Below are 17,639 nucleotides of genomic sequence, written 5' to 3'. Positions count from 1 at the left end.
ACATGACCCCCAGCCCATGCACCTACAGACCCACCTTTACGGGCTCCTGCAGCCCCTACAGCCACCACCTCCTTTTCCAGAAGGCTCCTCCTAGCTACTAGTTTCTAAGGACACCCCCCCACCCCCCCCGCCGTGTCCCTATAGACATTCCTATAGAGGATGCCACTCCAGTTACCTGTATTTGCTCCTTTCTGTATGTGCTCCCCCCAAAAGACCCTATAGGCACCAACTCACTTCAGAGGAAGGGAGACCCTCCACACTCAAAGCATCTATAAACACCTCGCCTGCCTCTAAGCACGCCTTCCCCCGTTTCTACAGAGGCTTCCTATAGGAGAAGCCCCTACAGGTCCCGCTCGTGCCCATACAATACTATACCCGCTCCGCGATCGTATAGGGTCTCTCGCCGGGAGGTTGCAGTAGCACCTCCCAGCCGCCAGAGGGCGCTGTGAGCGGCGCGGGCCGGCAGGGAGCGCCCGCCGTTGCCTAGCGCCGCCGCCTTCCCCTCTCCCCCGCACCGGCGCCGGGCCTGCGCTGAGCGGCCGCGCCACCATGAAGGCCATCGTCCAGCGGGTGGCCCAGGCCAGTGTCACAGGTCAGTGTGTCGCCACCGTGAGGGCCACCGGGGCCGGGGGAAGGGGGGAAGGCGGGGGCGGGCGGAGCGGTAGCTCCGCCCGCCCCCGCCTTCCCCCCTTCCCCCGGCCGGGCCTCCCTTCCTCGCCTTGCTCCCCCGCCGCGGCCTCCAACGGCTCCTCAGCGCCTTGCCCACAGTGCCGCCCCCCTCTCGCCTTGCCTGTGCCTGCGTGGGCAGTGCCATCCCCCTCGATTTCTTCCCCCCCCCCCTCCCTCCCCCCACGCTCGTCGTTCCCCTGCGTGGGTTTGGGGTGGGTCGGCTTTGCTTGTGTCGCCGGCGTGTGGTGGCGGTGCTGGCCCAGTCACCCCCTGCATTGCTTGTGTGTGGGGGCAGTGCCGTCCCAGTTGCAGTTAGCCATGGCTTGAATGTGTTGTCTATAATGAGAGTTGCCTCCTTGCGTGGCTTGCACTGGTTGGCAGTTCGGTTGCAGTGGCCTTGAGTGGCTTCCATGCGTTGGCAGTACAGTTGTGGTCATTTTGCATTGCTTTGTATGTGTCGGCAGCGCCATCCCAATTGCATTCTCCCGTGGCCGCTACAGCCACAGGCATCTGGCATTGCTCGCATGTGCCGGCAGTGCAGTTGCGATCACCTTCTCCCATGGCTTGAGTCCGTTGGCACTATAATCAGAGATGGCTTGCATTGCTTGCGTGCGTTGGCAGTGCAGTTGCAATCACCTGCCTCCTTGCATGGCAGTGCATTTGCAATCACCTTTTCCGATGGCTTGTTTGTGTCAGGTGCTAAAATAAGCATTGCCTCCTTGCATGGCTTCTGTGTGTCAGCGGTGCCGTCCCAGTTGCCAGGGACATGGTTTTCATGTGTTGGCACTATAATCAGAGTTGTTTCCTTGCATTGCTGTCACACGTTGGCAGTGCAGTTGCAATCACCTCCTTGCATTACTTGCATGCGTTGGCACTGCAGTTGCAGTCATCTCCTTGTATTGCCTGTGTGTGTCGGCAGTGCCGTCCCAGTTACCTTTGTCCATGGTTTGCATGTGTTGTCTCTACAATGAGAGTTCCCTCCTTGCATGGCTTGCATGGTTGGCACTGTAATTGCAGTCATTTCCTTGCATTGCTTGCTTGTGTTGGCAGGGCTGTCCCGATTACTGTTGTGCATTGCTTGTGTGTGTCAATGGAGCCATCCCAGTTGCCTCCTCACGTGGCCCACACGTGCCGGCACTATGGTCACAGCTGCCTCTTTGCATTGCTCGTGCGTGTCAGCAGCGCAATTGTGATCACCTTCTCCCATGGCTTGAGTCCGTTGGCACTATAATCAGAGATGCCTCTTTGCGTTGCTTGCATGTGTTGGCAGGGCAGTTGCAGTCACCTACATCCTTGCATGGCTTGCGTGTGCTGCCACTACAGTTGCAGGCATCTCCTTGCATTGTTTGTGTGTGTTGACAGTGCCATCCCAGTTGCCTTCTACGGCTCGCACACGTCAGCTCTACGATCGCAGTTGCCTCCTTGCATTGCAAACGTCTCGACAGCGCAGCCTGACTCACCTTTTCGCATTGCTTCCGTGTGTCAGTAGTGCTGTCCCAGTAGCCAGCATGCATTGCTTCCGTGGGTCAAGGCAGCCAGTGATAGTCCTGGTGCTTGCTTAGCTGCTGGTAGGAATGGTGTGTCCTGACGCTATGTCCCTGCTATTGCACCGGTTGGACCTTCTGTGATGAAGATGCTTAAAACCCCCAGAAGTTTGCATGTGAGGCAGTAAGTGTGTCTGCTCTGGGGCCCAGGGGCAAGGTGGTGTGCAGCAGAATAGCCTGCATGTTAAATAAAGAGCTTCTGCTTGCCTATGGCTGGTCAGTAAGCATTGGAAGAGCATGCCTGTGAATAAGTAAGCAGCACAGCTTTTGTGCACACCTGGTACTGTGGGTACGATAGCGGTCAGACCTCATCAGCACTGGGATTGTGGCTGACATTGCCACATTTCTGGGTAGAATTAAAACTGTTGTTTCTGGCTGTCAAAGAGTTTGAGAAGTCCCTCTGCAAGAGTGACAGTGCTGTGCTTCGCAGGAGGATAGATTTCTGAGCTGGAGGGCTCATACCCACATTGGGTGGAAAGGAAGAATTTTTGGGAGGAGTTTCCCCCCCCAGGTTTGCTTCTGCCCCCTGGGAATAGTACAGATTTGGCCACTGGTGCACAGACACAAGCCTTCAGCTTTCGCTGGGGGTCTGCTCTCCTTTCTTCTTACAGGATATATGGGGCTTTTTTCCCCAGTTGCATGAGCCTGGATATGGTTTTAACAGTTGGGTAGCTGGTGCCTGTCTCAGTTTTAAGACTTCATTTAAATCTTACTACAGTCATCTCAGGCTCAACCATGTTAAGCTAATTTAAATTAAGATAATGTAACTAAATTAAGATAATTTAAAACATTTCTTAGGAAAACACAATGGATCTGCAATGGTTTGTGTTTTATTGTAATTGTCATTTAAGAGGTTGTGTTCCCAACTAGGAGGTTAGAATTTGCAAGTTGTTCAAAGTCTTATTTCAAAAAATGCATGAGGACTATATCAAATAGAAATCACCTTTTCACAAGTAATGCAAAGTATGTAGGGAGTGGTGGAACAGAGAAGTTGAGTACACTTACTGATATCAACCAGGTGGATAATTTTTACAAGGATTGGAGAGAGCTCTGCCACCTCTCTGGTTAGCACTGCTGATCCAATTCTAGTAAAAAAATCTTTATATAGTGTTTTTTAAATGGTGGAGTAAGCATCTTGAGCTAGTCACAAATAAGTCATGATATTGGGAAGGCTTTTGAAAGAGGGCTTCTGCATGATCTTTACTCTGAAACAAACTTAAGACAAAGAAGAGTTTAGAATGTTTACTTTGGTGGTTGTACAGTTACCAGCTGAAATCAGTACTTAGCTGTGTCATAAAATGAGACACTTCTTTTAGCTTTACTTTTCTTTTTTCCCCCCTTCCCCAGTGGGTGGTGAACAAATAAGTTCAATAGGACGAGGCCTCTGTGTGCTGCTGGGCATTTCTTTGGAAGATACGCAAAGAGAGCTGGAGCACATGTAAGTCACATGTTTCCTTTTGCCTTGTACTCTTCTGTTTGTGCATCTCTCACAGTGATACCTATGCAGTAGCCAAACAAATGGGGCATTCCTGTTGGGAAACTCGGGTTTGCCTGTTAGTTTGTCTTCAGATTTTACCTTGAATGCAGGTTTCTTAGTTGGAGTTTTCATTTTATGTTTCATTGAGAAAAATCGGTTTCCATTCCCTCTTTATGTGTTTTTTATCAGTAACAGACTCAAAAAGGAAGAATCAACCTCTTGGGTTTTTCTGATCTCCCTTTTTGAAATGTCTGTCCTTTTTACTGTATGAATTTACCCTGAAGGACTCCATCCTTCAAGGATGGGATGTGTCAGAACCTCATACTCTTATTTTAGCTTGTACGTGACAAGTTTTGTTCTTCCAAAAGGCTGGACAGACTCATCAGTTACTTTTCCGTAAAAGTGAATTAGTTTTGGCAGTCTGGAGGGCTGGTTCTGGCCATCTGTTCCATGACCACAAAATACAGTGATTCACACGGCAAACACATGCAAGAGAGAGTTCTCCAGGGGCTTCTTCTGTCTCCTTTGGACTGCTCATTGTTCTGGAGCTGACCTCAGTTCTTGTGAAGGCAAAGAACAGGTAGTAGAGCTAACTGATGTCAAGAAAAGGAAAGGCTCAAGAAGTGAAGAGAGAAGAATGTGAGCGAGGGTGAAAACAACCCGTAGCAGATGCAGAAGAGAAAGAAATGGGGATGCGAACTAAAGGTCACCAAAGATCTCACATAAACATCTGACACTTGTAGAGAATCACAGCAAAGCTGAAGGCGTTTTTATTATGACATGCTCCATTGGTTGGCCTGACTGTTTGCGTCCTCATTGTGTTGTTTCTCATTTCTACCTTGGTGAATATGAAAGATGCTTCTGAATGTTGCAAGTGGGTGATCCGTAGCGACTGTGTTCTCAATGCCAGGTTGTTTGGATGACTGATGCAGGAAAGGCAGGAAGCCAGCATCTGAAAAAAAAGGAATGAAAGAAATCAGCTTAACCAGGCTCTTCAAGTCCTATTAAAGGAAACTTTGGTAATCCTGTAAATGAAACAACAGACATCTTTATCATTAAAACACAGCAGTGATGATGATTTAAGTCTATTCACTGGGGCCTTCCAAGGCTTTTAACCATCTGCTTCATTCAGGAGTGAATTCCATTTATCTTTGACATGCACAAATTGGCAAGGATGTCTTTTGTGACTGTGCTTCAGGGGGGTTGGACTAGATGACCTTGAAAGGTCCCTTCCAACCTAAACTATTCTATGATTCTATTCTATGACCATAACAAAGTCTCAGCTTTATTGTATACTAACTGCCTCACCTCTGGTGCAGTGTAAAATGTCTGGCTGATGGCTGCAATTGAAATGCTTTGCACGTGACACGTTCCCTTGTTTATAGATGCTGCAGATTAGTAGAAGCTAAAAGAAGAAACCAAAGGCAGGAGAGTGGCATGCATGCAGTCTTGTTATCAATCAAAGTCCAGCCATAGACTGGATTGCAAACCTGCCTGCTGCTTTTCAGGATCCATTTGTGAAAGTCTCCTTGTCCTCTCTGAGTATTCAAACTAGTCAGTTCTGCCCTGCAGATCAAAAAATCATCCTTAATACAAATACAAACAAGGCTCAGTCACCACTTTGCTGCCACTTGCAGTTCTGCACTGTTCCCTGCCTTCCTCCTCTCATCTGTGACCAGCAGGTCCAGGGAGATGAATCTCCCCCTCTACTCCTCTCTGGTGAGACCCCACCTGGAATACTGCATCCAGCTCTGGGGGCCCCAGTACAAGAACTAGGGAAGATGTGGGCCCTCTCCAGAAGGAAACAGGAGACCTGCTTACCTGGGATATGGAGAAGGCCTAGGTACTCAATGACTTTTTTGCCTCAGTCTTCAACAGCAAGTGCTCCAGCCACACTGCCCAAGTTGCAGAAGGCAGAGGCAGGGACTGGTAGAAGGAAGAACTATCCACTGTAGGAGAAGATCAGGTTTGAGACCATCTAAAGAACCTGAAGGTGCAGAAGTCCATGGGACCTGATGAGATGCATCCGCAGGTCCTGAGGGAACTGGCAGATGAAGTTGCTAAGTGAAGTTCCCACTGACTGGAAAAGGGGAAACGTAACCCTCATTTTTAAAAAGGGTAAAAAGGAAGACTCAGGGAACTACAGGCCAGTCAGTCTCACCTCTATGTGTGGCAAGATTATGGAGCAGACCCTCCTGGAAACTATGCTCAGGCACATGGAAAATAAGGAGGTGATTGGTGACAGCCAACACGGCTTCACTAAGGGCAAATTGTGCCTGACAAATTTGGTGGCCTTCTATGACAGGGTTACAGCATTGGTGGATAAGGGAAGAGCAACTAATGTCATCTACCTGGACTTGTGCAAAGCATTTGACACTGTCCTGCATGACTTCCTTGTCTCTATATTTGAGAGACGTGGATTTGATGGATGGACCACTTGATGGATAAGGAATTGGCTGGATAGTCGTGCTGAAAGGGTTACTCTCAACGGCTTGATGATCAAGTCGAGAACAGGGAGGAGTGGCGTTCCTCAGGGATCAGTACTGGGACCGGCACTGTTCAACATCTTTGTCGGCGACATGGACAATGGGATCGAGTGCACCCTCAGCAAGTTTGCTGACGACACCAAGCTGTGTGGTGTGGTCGACAGGCTGGAGGGAAGGGATGCCATCCAGAGGGACCCTGACAGGCTTGAGAGGTGGGCCTGTGCGAACCGCATGAAGTTCAACAAGGCCAAGTGCAAGGTCCTGCACATGACTTGGGGCAATCCCAAGCACAACTACAGGCTGGGCCAGGAATGGATGGAGAGCAGCCCTGAGGAGAAGGACTTGGGGGTATTGATTGATGAGAAGCTCAACATGAGCCAGCAGTGTGCACTTGCAGCCCAGAAAGCCAACCGTGTCCTGGGCTGCATCAAAAGAGGCATGACCAGCAGGTCGAGGGAGGTGGTCCTGCCCTTCTACTCTGCTCTGGTGAGACCCCACCTGGAGTACTGCGTCCAGCTCTGGGGGGCCCAGTACAAGAGACATGGAGCTGTTGGAGCGAGTGCAGAGGAGGGCCATGAAGCTGATCAGAGAGGGCTGGAGCACTTTTCCTATGAAGACAGGCTGAGAGAGTTGGGGGTGTTCAGCCTGGACAAGAGGAGGCTCTGGGGAGACTTTATAGCAGCCTTCCAGTACCTGAAGGGGCCTGCAAGAAATCTGGAGAGGGACTTCTTACAACGGCCAGTAGAGGTAGGACAAGGGGTAATGGCTTTAAGCTGAAAGAGCTTTAGATTAGATATAAGGAAGAAATTCTTTACTGTGAGGGTGGTGAGGCACTGGAATAGGTTGCCCAGAGGAGCTGTGGATGCCGCCCCCTCCCTGGAAGTGTTCAAGGCCAGGTTGGATGGGGCTTTGGGCAACGTGGTCTAGTGGAGGGTGTCCCTGCCCACGGCAGGGGGGTTGGAACTAGACGATCTTTGAGGTCCCTTCCAACCCAAATCATTCTAGGATTCTATGATTCTAAGAAGGACATGGACCTGTTGGAGTGGGTCTAGAGGAAGGCCACAGAAATGATCAGAGGGCTGGAGCACCTCTCCTCTGAAGACAGGCTGAGAGAGTTGGTGGTGTTTAGCCTAGAGAAGAGAAGGCTCCAGGGAGACCTTATTGCAGCCTTTCAATACTTAAAGGGCCTTATAAGAAAGATGGGGACAGACATTTTAGTAGGGTGTGTAGTGATAGGACAAGGGGTAATGGTTTTAAACTAAAAGAGGGTAGATTTAGACTAGAAATAAGGAAGAAATTTTTAATGATGAGAGTGGTGAAACACTTGGAACAAGTTGATTGGTGAGGTGGTAGATGCCCCATCCCTGGAAACATGCAATGTCAGGTTGGACTGGGCTGTGAGCAACCTGATCTAGTTGAAGATGTCCCTGATCATTGCAGGGACAGTTGGATTAGATGACCTTTAAAGGTCCCTTCCAACCCAAACCATTCTATGATTCTATGATTCTATAATCCTGATGAAAAAGTGCCGTACTCATATGGCTTGTGGGGCCTGGTTTGGAAATAGTGCTAGGAAGTGACAAAGCTGGAGGAATATATGTGAATCGTGTTTGGAAACAACCATAATTTAGGATGATCTCATTTCATACTGAGTCTGATTTCCCAGTGTGGTGAGAGGATTAAATTTCCCAAAGCTATTCACATGTTAAAAAATGTTGTGACGTGTGAAATCAGATAGTAAAGAGTAAGCTTTCTTACTTCCTGTGCCATTTTTACGTAACCCTGTAACTTGCAGTTATTCTGTCCTGATCTCACATTCTGTAAAATAATGATGTTAATTAATGGTCTGACAGTGTTATGTGTAAGGGCTTTCTTGGTTATGGCTCTGCCTAATGTGATGAGATTCCCATGGTTTAGGAAGGAAGGGACAAAGGGATATCTTGTTATGTGGAAGCAGAATTAATATTCATCTGCCTTCCTTTTTATCTCATCCTGTGTGGTAGGCTGCTGTGGTTTAACCTGGCTGGCAGCTAAAACAACCACACAGCCGTTCACTTACTACCCCTCCAGTTGGATGGGGGAGAGAATCGAAAAGAAAAAGAGGTAAAACTCGTGGATTGAGATAAAGACAGTTTAATGGGACAGAAAAGGAAGACAATAATAATGATGATGGTGATGATAAAAGAATATACAAAGCAAGTGATGCACAGCACAATTGCTCACCACCCAGAGATGATGCTCAGCTAGTTCCTGAGCCATGCTGCCTCCCAGCCATCCCCCCAGTTATATAGAGCATGACGTCATATGGTATGGAATATCCCTTTGGCCAGTTTGGGTCAGCTGTCCTGGCTGTGTCCCCTCCCAGCTTCTTGGGTGCCCCCCACCTTCTCCTTGGCAGGGCAGTATGAGAAGCTGAATAGTCCTTGACTCCTTGGCAACAGCTAAAGTATCAGTGTGTTATCAACATTATTCTCATCCTAAATCCAAAACACAGCACTACACCAGCTGCTAGGAAGAAAATTAACTATATCCCTGCTGAAACCAAGACACTGGCAATAACTTGTACCTGCTGATCCTGCATGGGACAATTTAGGAATGATCTTTTTCTCCTCCTAGGGTTCGAAAGATCTTGAACTTGCGAGTATTTGAAGATGAAAGTGGGAAGCACTGGTCCAAAAGCGTGATGGATAAACAGTATGAAGTGTTGTGTGTGAGCCAATTTACTCTCCAGTGCATCCTGAAAGGAAACAAGCCCGACTACCACATGGCGATGCCCACAGAGCAGGCGGAGTGTTTTTATAACAACTTCCTAGAGCAGCTAAGAAAAGCCTACAAGCCAGAGCTTATTAAAGGTAAGGGCAAAAGGTTGGTAAGGTCCTTGATGTGACCAGTGAACCTTGTTTGTAACTGCTCTTCCCTAATCATTACTTTCTTTATTCTACAATTTTCTGTCTGTGTTGAAAAGTAGCTCTCTTTATGCAGCAGAAGATATGGGGATGTTCTGGTATTTTCACCTGCAGCCCGGCAGGGTGATCACTCCAGTCTTCCTGGCCAAGCTGTTTCCTGGCATTTGTCTAGAACAATTTGACATGTAGATGCTCCTGTGTTGTTATTGGCTGTACAGCATGAACAATGACTCTGATAACATAACCCAGAGAGACTGCAGCCATGAGAACAAGCTCTGGAATCAGGCTCCCTCAAAGGCTGGATGTTTTATGCAGTGTAGCTAGATTAACTCAGGAGGAACATTTTTTCTGAGGCATATGTGGTTAGTCAGGCTTGAAGGTGTCACCAGTGTGTGATGGACAGTGTAGCTCCATCTGTCACTTTAGTTTTACATTCTGTTATATGGTAATGATGACAGTGGGAGGTGTTATGTGGTACTTGAGAACAGTGTTTGATTTAGGCTATCTTTTCTCAACTCTATGCCCTGTATGCAACAGTTTTCTTTTTACCAGAAAATGCCAGGCTTCCCTTTGCATTTGCGCTCTATCCACCCTTAATCTTTACTGTTTTCCTTTTCTGTTTACTTTCTGGCCATTTTTCTATTTAGACTTGATTTTTTTATACACTTGCCCAGAAGATAAGTGTCTAGAAAAGACTATTTTTAAAATGGGGCCTATTAATAGATAACAGTCAGCCTTACTTTCCTTATGAGGACAAAAAGGAGAAAAAAGGCAGAAAACTGGTAGCTGGGGAAAGATTTAGAGGCTAATTCCATATTGACTGTAGATTAAGGTAGTTATCCCAGTGCTTTCCAAGGACGCTCAGTGAAAGGCACACACAAAATGTCCATCTTGTGTCAGCTTTCCAGTACCTTGATATATTCTTCCAATCAACATTTGTTGATGATAAGGAATGCATTTCTGATACCTGTTCCCTGCATCCTTTTCAGTCCGTAACATAGAAAACTTCTGTTCTAATGGATTTGGAGTCTGTGCTTTATGAATCTTTATCTTTGTTGAGTGATGACTAAGTTAGGACCCATTCCTGTGCCTCTGAAACTGGTAACAGAACTTCCTAGGAAGTCAATAGGTATAAGATTTGCTCTGGTAAGATTTGATCGAGTTGGATCCTTATGTCCTGGAAAACTAAAAGCAAGTACGGACTTTCTTCTTTCATGTAAATGAGGTGTGGAAAAATTAATATATCTTCATATATCTACATCTTTATTCTTGGGCTTCGGAAAATGCTTTGTTTCTGAAATACTTTCAATCAGTTTATATTTTGACAGCAGGTTTTTGAAGTTCTCTTTTCAGTGAACAACAGTGAGTGTTGTCACTCTGGAATAAGTCCTCTTATCTGGAGCAAGAGTGCCCACATGGAGTTAATTAGGAATAACTTTCCAAGTAGACAAGCTTAGAAGTAACTTCTGAATAAAACCAATGTGAAGTTTCTAGGTCATGAGGCTTGAGATATGTCCAAAAAATATTCTGAAAGTAAATCATATCTCATTTTCAAGTCTTTACATCTCAGATGTGGCTTGTCTGTCTCACCTCAGGTAGAGATCTCCTTTGCCTCTGAAGAAGGCATGCATGCCAGATTCTAAGGGAAAAGGAATTCTAAGAGGTGTCCAGCAGAATAAATTTGTCATTTTAATTATACTTGTAGGATCCTTTTTTATTGCAGAGGATGTTGCAAGGAGGTGACTTGATCAGTCAAGAAGCCTTAAAGCGGGGAAAGGTGCTTACTACGTTGAAGAGCATTGTGGTATAAAAAGCAGGAAAATAAATAGTATTTAAGGGTAAGTTGGTAGTGTCTCCCATGGACAGTAGAGGGTCATGTCATAAATTTACCCAAAGTTGCTGGGGTAACAAGCAACATCCAAGGAGATTGGATTCTTTCTCCTCCTTTCCTTCTGACTGAAAAATGAAAATCAGTCCAGACAGACTCTTGGGACAGAGAGATGGAAGAGATGATGTCTTCAGTTTCCTTGCAGTCCTGTGCAGAAGAGGGATTTGTCTGCATCAGCATTCAAGGCCAGAACAATCAACTCTCTTGCAGCCTGTCTGCTGAGTGCCACAGGGGTGATGTGTTCCACCAGTGTGCACTTAGGTGAATGCAAAATGCAGTGGTACCACAGATGTCAGTCTGTTTTAGGGGAGTCAGCCTTGTTCCGCAACTCATCTCTTCGCGAAACGATAACACACAAATGAAAAATGCCTTCTCTGGAAGTTTATATGAACTGCCATATACTGACACTATGGTAGACACTGGGACAAAGGAAGGAAGGTAGGAGCATGTTTTTGAGCCACTGAGGGAGATTCTGCTGAAGAAGCATCTCTTCCTAAAGAGGAATTAGGTGTTGTTTTAAGAAGACATTGTGAAACTAGATTTTAGCTTTCCCTTGTTCTTTCAGGCAAGACCAGACCCTGAAGCTGCAGAGAAGAAAAGCTGTGTTTTGGGTGAGGCCACTTCTTGAAAAGAGCTATGAGGACCGTCAGACTGCTATAACCCTTTGGTTTTGATGTATAAGGAAGGTGCCAGCCCAAAAATACAGAAGTGTCCCATGAGGAAAGCACATACTGCACAGGGACCATGGTCCCTGAAACTAGAGGACATGTCAATTTGTGTAAGGGAGAGTGGCAGCTACTTCTGACAACATCACCACCTTTGCAGTATGTTTGAAAGCTTGAAGATGAAGGTGTGTGGTGGTCCACGAGACATTTTGGATTAAGACCAATAAAGGGAATTTGGGATGTGTGAAGAAATTCTTCCTCAGTTGGCTTTTAAAATCTTTTCAGAGAATGAGGTTGCTGAGACTGAAACCCGCACTGCCATTCATATTGTGGTGGTTGCAAGGTGCCAAGACCCTTCCTGTCTTTGAGAGGAAGATGTGGAAGAGAGAGGCTATAGAGAAGGCCAGCATTAACAGACATTTCTGGTTTAAGTACTGTTTCCATTAACTCTAAATCTTAAACTTTCTGACCTGTGATTCACCTTGACCTGGGGTGACCTTGGATCAAAAGACTGGAAGTTTAAGTATGAGGAGAATGGGAGGGAGCTGTTACAGAAATATGTCCCTTGACAGTAGTTCTGATGCTGAAACAAGATAGAAAGGGCTTATGAGATGGGAGTGCCTTGAGTGTTCTGGTAAAGGTGGGGGCTTATTTGACCAGCCTTTGAAAAAAATAAGCCTGTGAAGGTTACTGGTTTTTTTAGGTCCATACATGCGTGGGAAGTGCAGAAGGCAGCCCTTTTAGCCACAGAAGTGACTAAAGTACAACGAGGAATGATATGATATGTAGAGAGCTATTTGGAAAGTTGTGCTCCCACTAATAAAGTTTAAGGTGGTATTTTTTGTTTATTATTTTGTTAAAGAAAGATGCATTAGTTTTGACTCACTTATGCGATCAACATGTAGGTACCTCTCTCCATATACACTGTAAATACAACAACTACCCTTCTAGGACCAGCAGCTCAAGTAGTGTCTGCTTGATCTTCCTAAAGAAGCAATATGACCATTGTCTAAGCATGTCAGTAGATCCTTCCCTCATGGTCTGCATGAAGGTATAAAGTCTTTTTTTTATTGTGCTTGTCAGATACAGAAACTGCCTGTTTCTGTGCAGGAATCAGTTCTGTGAGATTCTATGCTGTAGTCGTCATTTGTTCTCTAAGAGACTCTTACACGTTATGGTAGCTAGAGGTCAGATGCGCAGATACAGCTAACCAAAAGCAGCAAGCATTCTTCAAGCTTTTAGTTCTCAACTGAGTCATTTACAGACATCACTAAAAATGCATGCCTGTGTGATTCACCAGTGAAACCATAAGCTACAGGTTTAGGGAAAAACTTAGCTGGGTTTTCCCTGCAGGTTCTCATCTATCATGGGTGGCAAAGGGTTTGAAAACTGCTGGAAAATTATAATCACTAGTTTTTTGATTGCTCTGACATCTTTTCTCAGTAAAACCCTTTGCATGTTCCGGGCTTCTGCAAATTTATAACATGAGAACAGGTCTTTTTGATTTTTTTTGACTTGCTTTGTAATACTTTTGTCTCATAAATTTTCTGTTATTTTCTGTAATTATTTAGTAATTCTTCTTCTTTTGCACTGTTAGCTAGCATTCAGAACACACCGATCCTTTCCTGAAATACTGACAGCTTCATGGTATCTCTATTTACCTGATTTACCCAGTCAAGTCAGCTGCACCTTGTTAAAGCAGTAACTGTGCCAGTATCTTCCAATGTGCCATTCTTTGATGTCACCTCAGCCTCAATTGTCCTCTCTCTCCGGAGGGTACTGACCCTACAGTGGAGTTGTCAAATGGGAAGGCGTTTTCACTCCTGCTCTTAGGTAGTTCTTACATTATGTGATGCAAAACTGGTCTGCGTATACGCAAAGGAGCACAGAGGCAGGCAGAGGAACCCAAATTCTGGACTCAGAGGATTGCAAACCCTCTCTGGGGGGATATGTGTGATGCCCATCCTGGGGAGTCAACAGGAGTGGTTCTCTGGACCCCCTTTCGGACTGCCTAGGGATATGGGACACCTGTGGGAAGAGAGCATTTCAGGGTCACACAGGACTCATTATGGGATGTTTAGGTGTGGAAGGCAGGGAAAGGGGTGGATCTAGGTGATTTGAGGAAGAACAAGCATGGGAAAATAAAGGGATATGGGTATAAAAAGGGATGGCCACATGTAAGCAATGGCTGGTTGGTACACTTGTGGCTATGCCCTGCACTTGATCAGCACAGTCTGCCTTGTCTTCTTACCGCCATTTCTATTTTCCTGGATGAGGGACCTACTGTTTTATGTGCATGTGTGTGAATGGGTGCAGCAACTGGAGTGGGACTATGGGTCTGAGGCACGTGTCTGTGAGTGAAGGTATGGCACTGAGCACATACCCAGCAGGATGAGCTGGTGAGGAGCTGCAGTGGCCAGAGCCGGGTCTGGGTGTGTGTCTCTGAGTGTGAGACCACAGGAGGAGCTGGCTCCCGGAGGGACTAGAGCAGTCCTGGCCAGCTGCTGGAGAGGCCGGGGGTCTCTACGGATGAGACCTGTGTGGGTGTGTCTGTGTGTCTCTAAGGGTAAGACTAAAGGGGGACAGCAAACTGCCAGTGAGCTGGGGGGAGATGTGTGTGTGTACCTGTGTGCGAGGGGGTCTGTACCAGCAGCTGGAGCAGGGCTGCAGGCCTCAGGGACTTGTATACCCAGGTGCCAGCATCTAGGGTTGCCAAGATCCATGGAGCTACTGGGCAGACTAAGTGTCTAAGCCCAGCTGCTGGAGGGCTCTGCACTGTATATATCTACATATTTCCCACTAACAGACCTTCATCCTGATCAGCCAATGAGGGGTTCAAGATGAGGCCGTAGGTCATATTTGTGTTCATGTGATTGCTGAGTGTGTCTGTTGATAGCCGTGCAGCTGGCTGTGTGTGTATATATGTGTGTGTGTGTGTGTGCAGCATACATGTGTTTGTGCGTGTGTGCCTACCGGGAATACGTGCTCAGCTTTGCTACTGGTTGGACCTGGGGGTATGCAGCTGCAGGAGCCATGCCTTTATTGAGTTTCTAGATTCAACACCCATAACATTTCTCAGCCCATGCAAAACATTGAAGAAAATCAGTTTGGTCAAAGGAGCCTGAGTAGAGACAGCGAGCTGGGACACTGGGTATGTTCTCTTCTGCTGCCTCCTCTGTGGGGCAGCAAATGTCTGAGGAGTGCAGCTGGTAAAATTTTTGCTGTGGCTCTTCAGTGATCAGTCCAGGAACCTTTTCCTTGGTTGCAGGACCATTGTCAGCAGACTCTTGTGCAGTGCTATAGTTTTTGGCTTTGCCAGAGCTTGTGTCTCCAGCTCATGGAAAAGCACTTGGGCAGTAGATCTGTTATGATATGGCCCATGTGCATACCTTTTATTTTTCCTTTTTTCAAAAGCAAATGCCACATTTCTATCTGATTCATGGGGTGTGCCAGGGAGTGACTGAAAACTCTTCCAGAGCTCTTTGTTCCCAGTAACACGTTCATGAAGAATCAGGACAGTTTGGTTTGACCTCTTTTCAGTCAGGGACATCATGTGTTGCCGTGGAAGGCTGCTGAGTAGCTATACAATGTCTCATGCAAATATTCCCAGTGGGTGGTTGCTCCATTGAAGCTTGAGCCTACCGCTTTCAGCATGTTTTTGCTCACTGTCCAAGGTGGTACTGGAAGAGGTTTTGGTTGTGTTGCTGAGCAGGCTCCAGGCCTACCTTCCCAGTAAGTGAGGCTGTTCCAGTCTTTGGATAACTGCTGTCTGCTTGCTGCAGTACACCTTTTTTTCTTCCATGGATTTGTACTGAACTGGTAATATCTGTTCCTTTTGCTGTCTCTACCAGGAAGGTATAAAAAGGCTACTCAGGTGTGCAGGACAGAAGAGAGTACGTGGGAGAGAGAAGTCAAGTAGGCTCAGCCAGTGGTGGGGTGAGTTTGAGGAGTAGAAAGCTGGAGTAGAAAAAATGGAGCAAGGAAGCTTGCACAAAGGAAAGTGAGATCTGAGGAGAAAACAGCATACAAAAGGATGGCTTTTGTAGACTATACAGGATAAAAATGTTATGAGTCTGTTGTGATGGAAACTTCTCAAATGCTTACCGAAAATATGGTCTGTGCCTCAGCTGGTGTGCTAACACCTGCCACTGATGACAAGTGACATAGGCATTTCTGATTTCATAAATGTATTCATGTGAAGTAGCCAGGGTTGAGGGAGTAGACACACTTTTTTGCCAAACTGTGACAAAGAATGGCCTAGGTTGCCATTCTACAGGAACGTAGAAATTGCTGTAGCAGATTGGGACTGAACTGTACACCAGTGTCCTGTTCTGGAATATTCAATGTCAAGTGCTTCAGAATAGACTCTGAGTCTTTTTATCTTTTGCCCATATATAAGGTTTCTTCAAAAGATCAGCTAGTTAGCTGCAGTTAGCTAGGCTTAGGTGTTACATCCTTTAAAATTTCATCTCCTGCCTGTGAGAACTATCCTGCGCATCTTGAACTGTGAGCACCTTGATTATCTGTCAACTTGTTTTGTTTTGTGGACATCACTGTACTTAGCTGCGTATTTATCATCTCCGAATGTCAGACCAGAGAGCTGGGTGCACACAGACTGTTTTTTCTTAAGTAGCTTTCTGCAGTTCATTAGTTGGCTGACCTTTTATGTATTTTTTTTTCTCTTTTTAGTAGCACATTTGAGAAAGATTTTGGTTTGTGTTATCCTTTCAAGAGCCCTCAGCTCTTCTTGTCTCTTTCCTTTGCAGATGGCAAGTTTGGTGCCTATATGCAGGTACACATCCAGAATGATGGTCCTGTAACAATAGAATTGGAGTCCCCGGCTGCCACTGTCGACCCTAAACAGGTGAGTGAGCCAGAGGATCTGTCTGGAAAGGGTGGATGTATAAGCTGTACCTCCTCTGTGAATTTGTAGCATTCCTATAATGAAGCAGTATAGCTTTCCTTAGGCATGAGTACCTTGTGCTTCCTGTGCAGCCTCTGAAAAGTTAAATAATTGCATTGTTTTCTTCAGTTCCCTGGCCTGTTGATAGCTGTCTGTTGTCCTGGTAAAAGTCGTGCATTGTGTAAAGCAAAACAGCTTTTTACAGTTTATTCTTTCCTATTGACTCATTAACTATGTTTTTAATGTGTCTGGGCCCCCTCCCTTTTTTTTTTTAGTGAAGTTTCTTGACATTTAGGGCTTTAGCATGTGGGTGGCTGGATGAAATGATTAACTGGAGAGCTGCTTCTTTCTCCGAAACAACAAACAGCAAATTCAAGTCCTGAATTTTATGTCTGGAGTGGAGAGGAGAGTTAGCTTTGCTGAGAAACAGCACAGGCTATGCTGAAAACCAAATGCGATGAGTGATGAGGTTTTCTCATTCTGTAAACACAACAGTGACCAACTTTTCCAGGCTGAAAGAGAAGGGGGAGGGATTGTTACTCCCAGCTGCGTTTCAGTGAGGCCACACCAACCCTATCTGTTTAACACTTCACTTAACCTTGTTAAAATTGTTATTCCTATTTATAGGAAGGGCATGAGGGAGGACCCAGGAAACTACAGACCTGTTAGTCCAACCTCAGTAACTGGAAAAATTATGGAGAAGATGGTACTGGGTGCTATTGAAAGGCATTTAAAGGACAATGCAATCATCAGGTGCACTCAGCACGGGTTCACAAAGGGAAAGTCCTGTCTAACTGATGTGATATCCTTCTACGATAAGGTCACCCACCTAGTGGATGAAGGGAAGGTGGTGGATGTAGTTTTCTGGATTTTAGTAAGGCTTTTGATAGTGTCCTTCACAGCATCCTTCTGGACAAGTTGTCCAGCTGTGGGATGAGCAGGTACATGGTGCACTGGGTGAAGAACTGGCTCAAAGGGTTGTAGTGAATGGGGCTACATCTGGCTGGCAGCAGTCACCAGCAGTGCTCCTTAGGGCTCAATTCTAGGGCCAGTTCTGTTCAGTATTTTTATTACTGATCTGGATGCAGGAGTTGAATATAC

General features: G+C 46.1%; 1 protein-coding gene across 1 annotated transcript in view; it reads left to right on the top strand.

The window, feature by feature from the left end:
• Positions 1-445: 445 nt before the first annotated feature.
• DTD1 (D-aminoacyl-tRNA deacylase 1) overlaps positions 446-17,639 on the top strand; it is a 31,214-nt gene continuing 14,020 nt past the window's right edge. Inside the window, exons 1-4 of the mRNA XM_075749476.1 lie at positions 446-592; positions 3,561-3,651; positions 8,793-9,028; positions 16,402-16,499. Coding sequence (XP_075605591.1) covers positions 550-592; positions 3,561-3,651; positions 8,793-9,028; positions 16,402-16,499 — 468 coding nt within the window. The 5' untranslated portion in view covers positions 446-549. The remainder of the gene's footprint in view (positions 593-3,560; positions 3,652-8,792; positions 9,029-16,401; positions 16,500-17,639) is intronic.

This window comes from Balearica regulorum, chromosome 3, assembly GCF_011004875.1.
Source record: "Balearica regulorum gibbericeps isolate bBalReg1 chromosome 3, bBalReg1.pri, whole genome shotgun sequence".
NCBI lineage: Eukaryota > Metazoa > Chordata > Aves > Gruiformes > Gruidae > Balearica > Balearica regulorum.
This window is presented reverse-complemented; position numbering and strand designations above follow the sequence as displayed.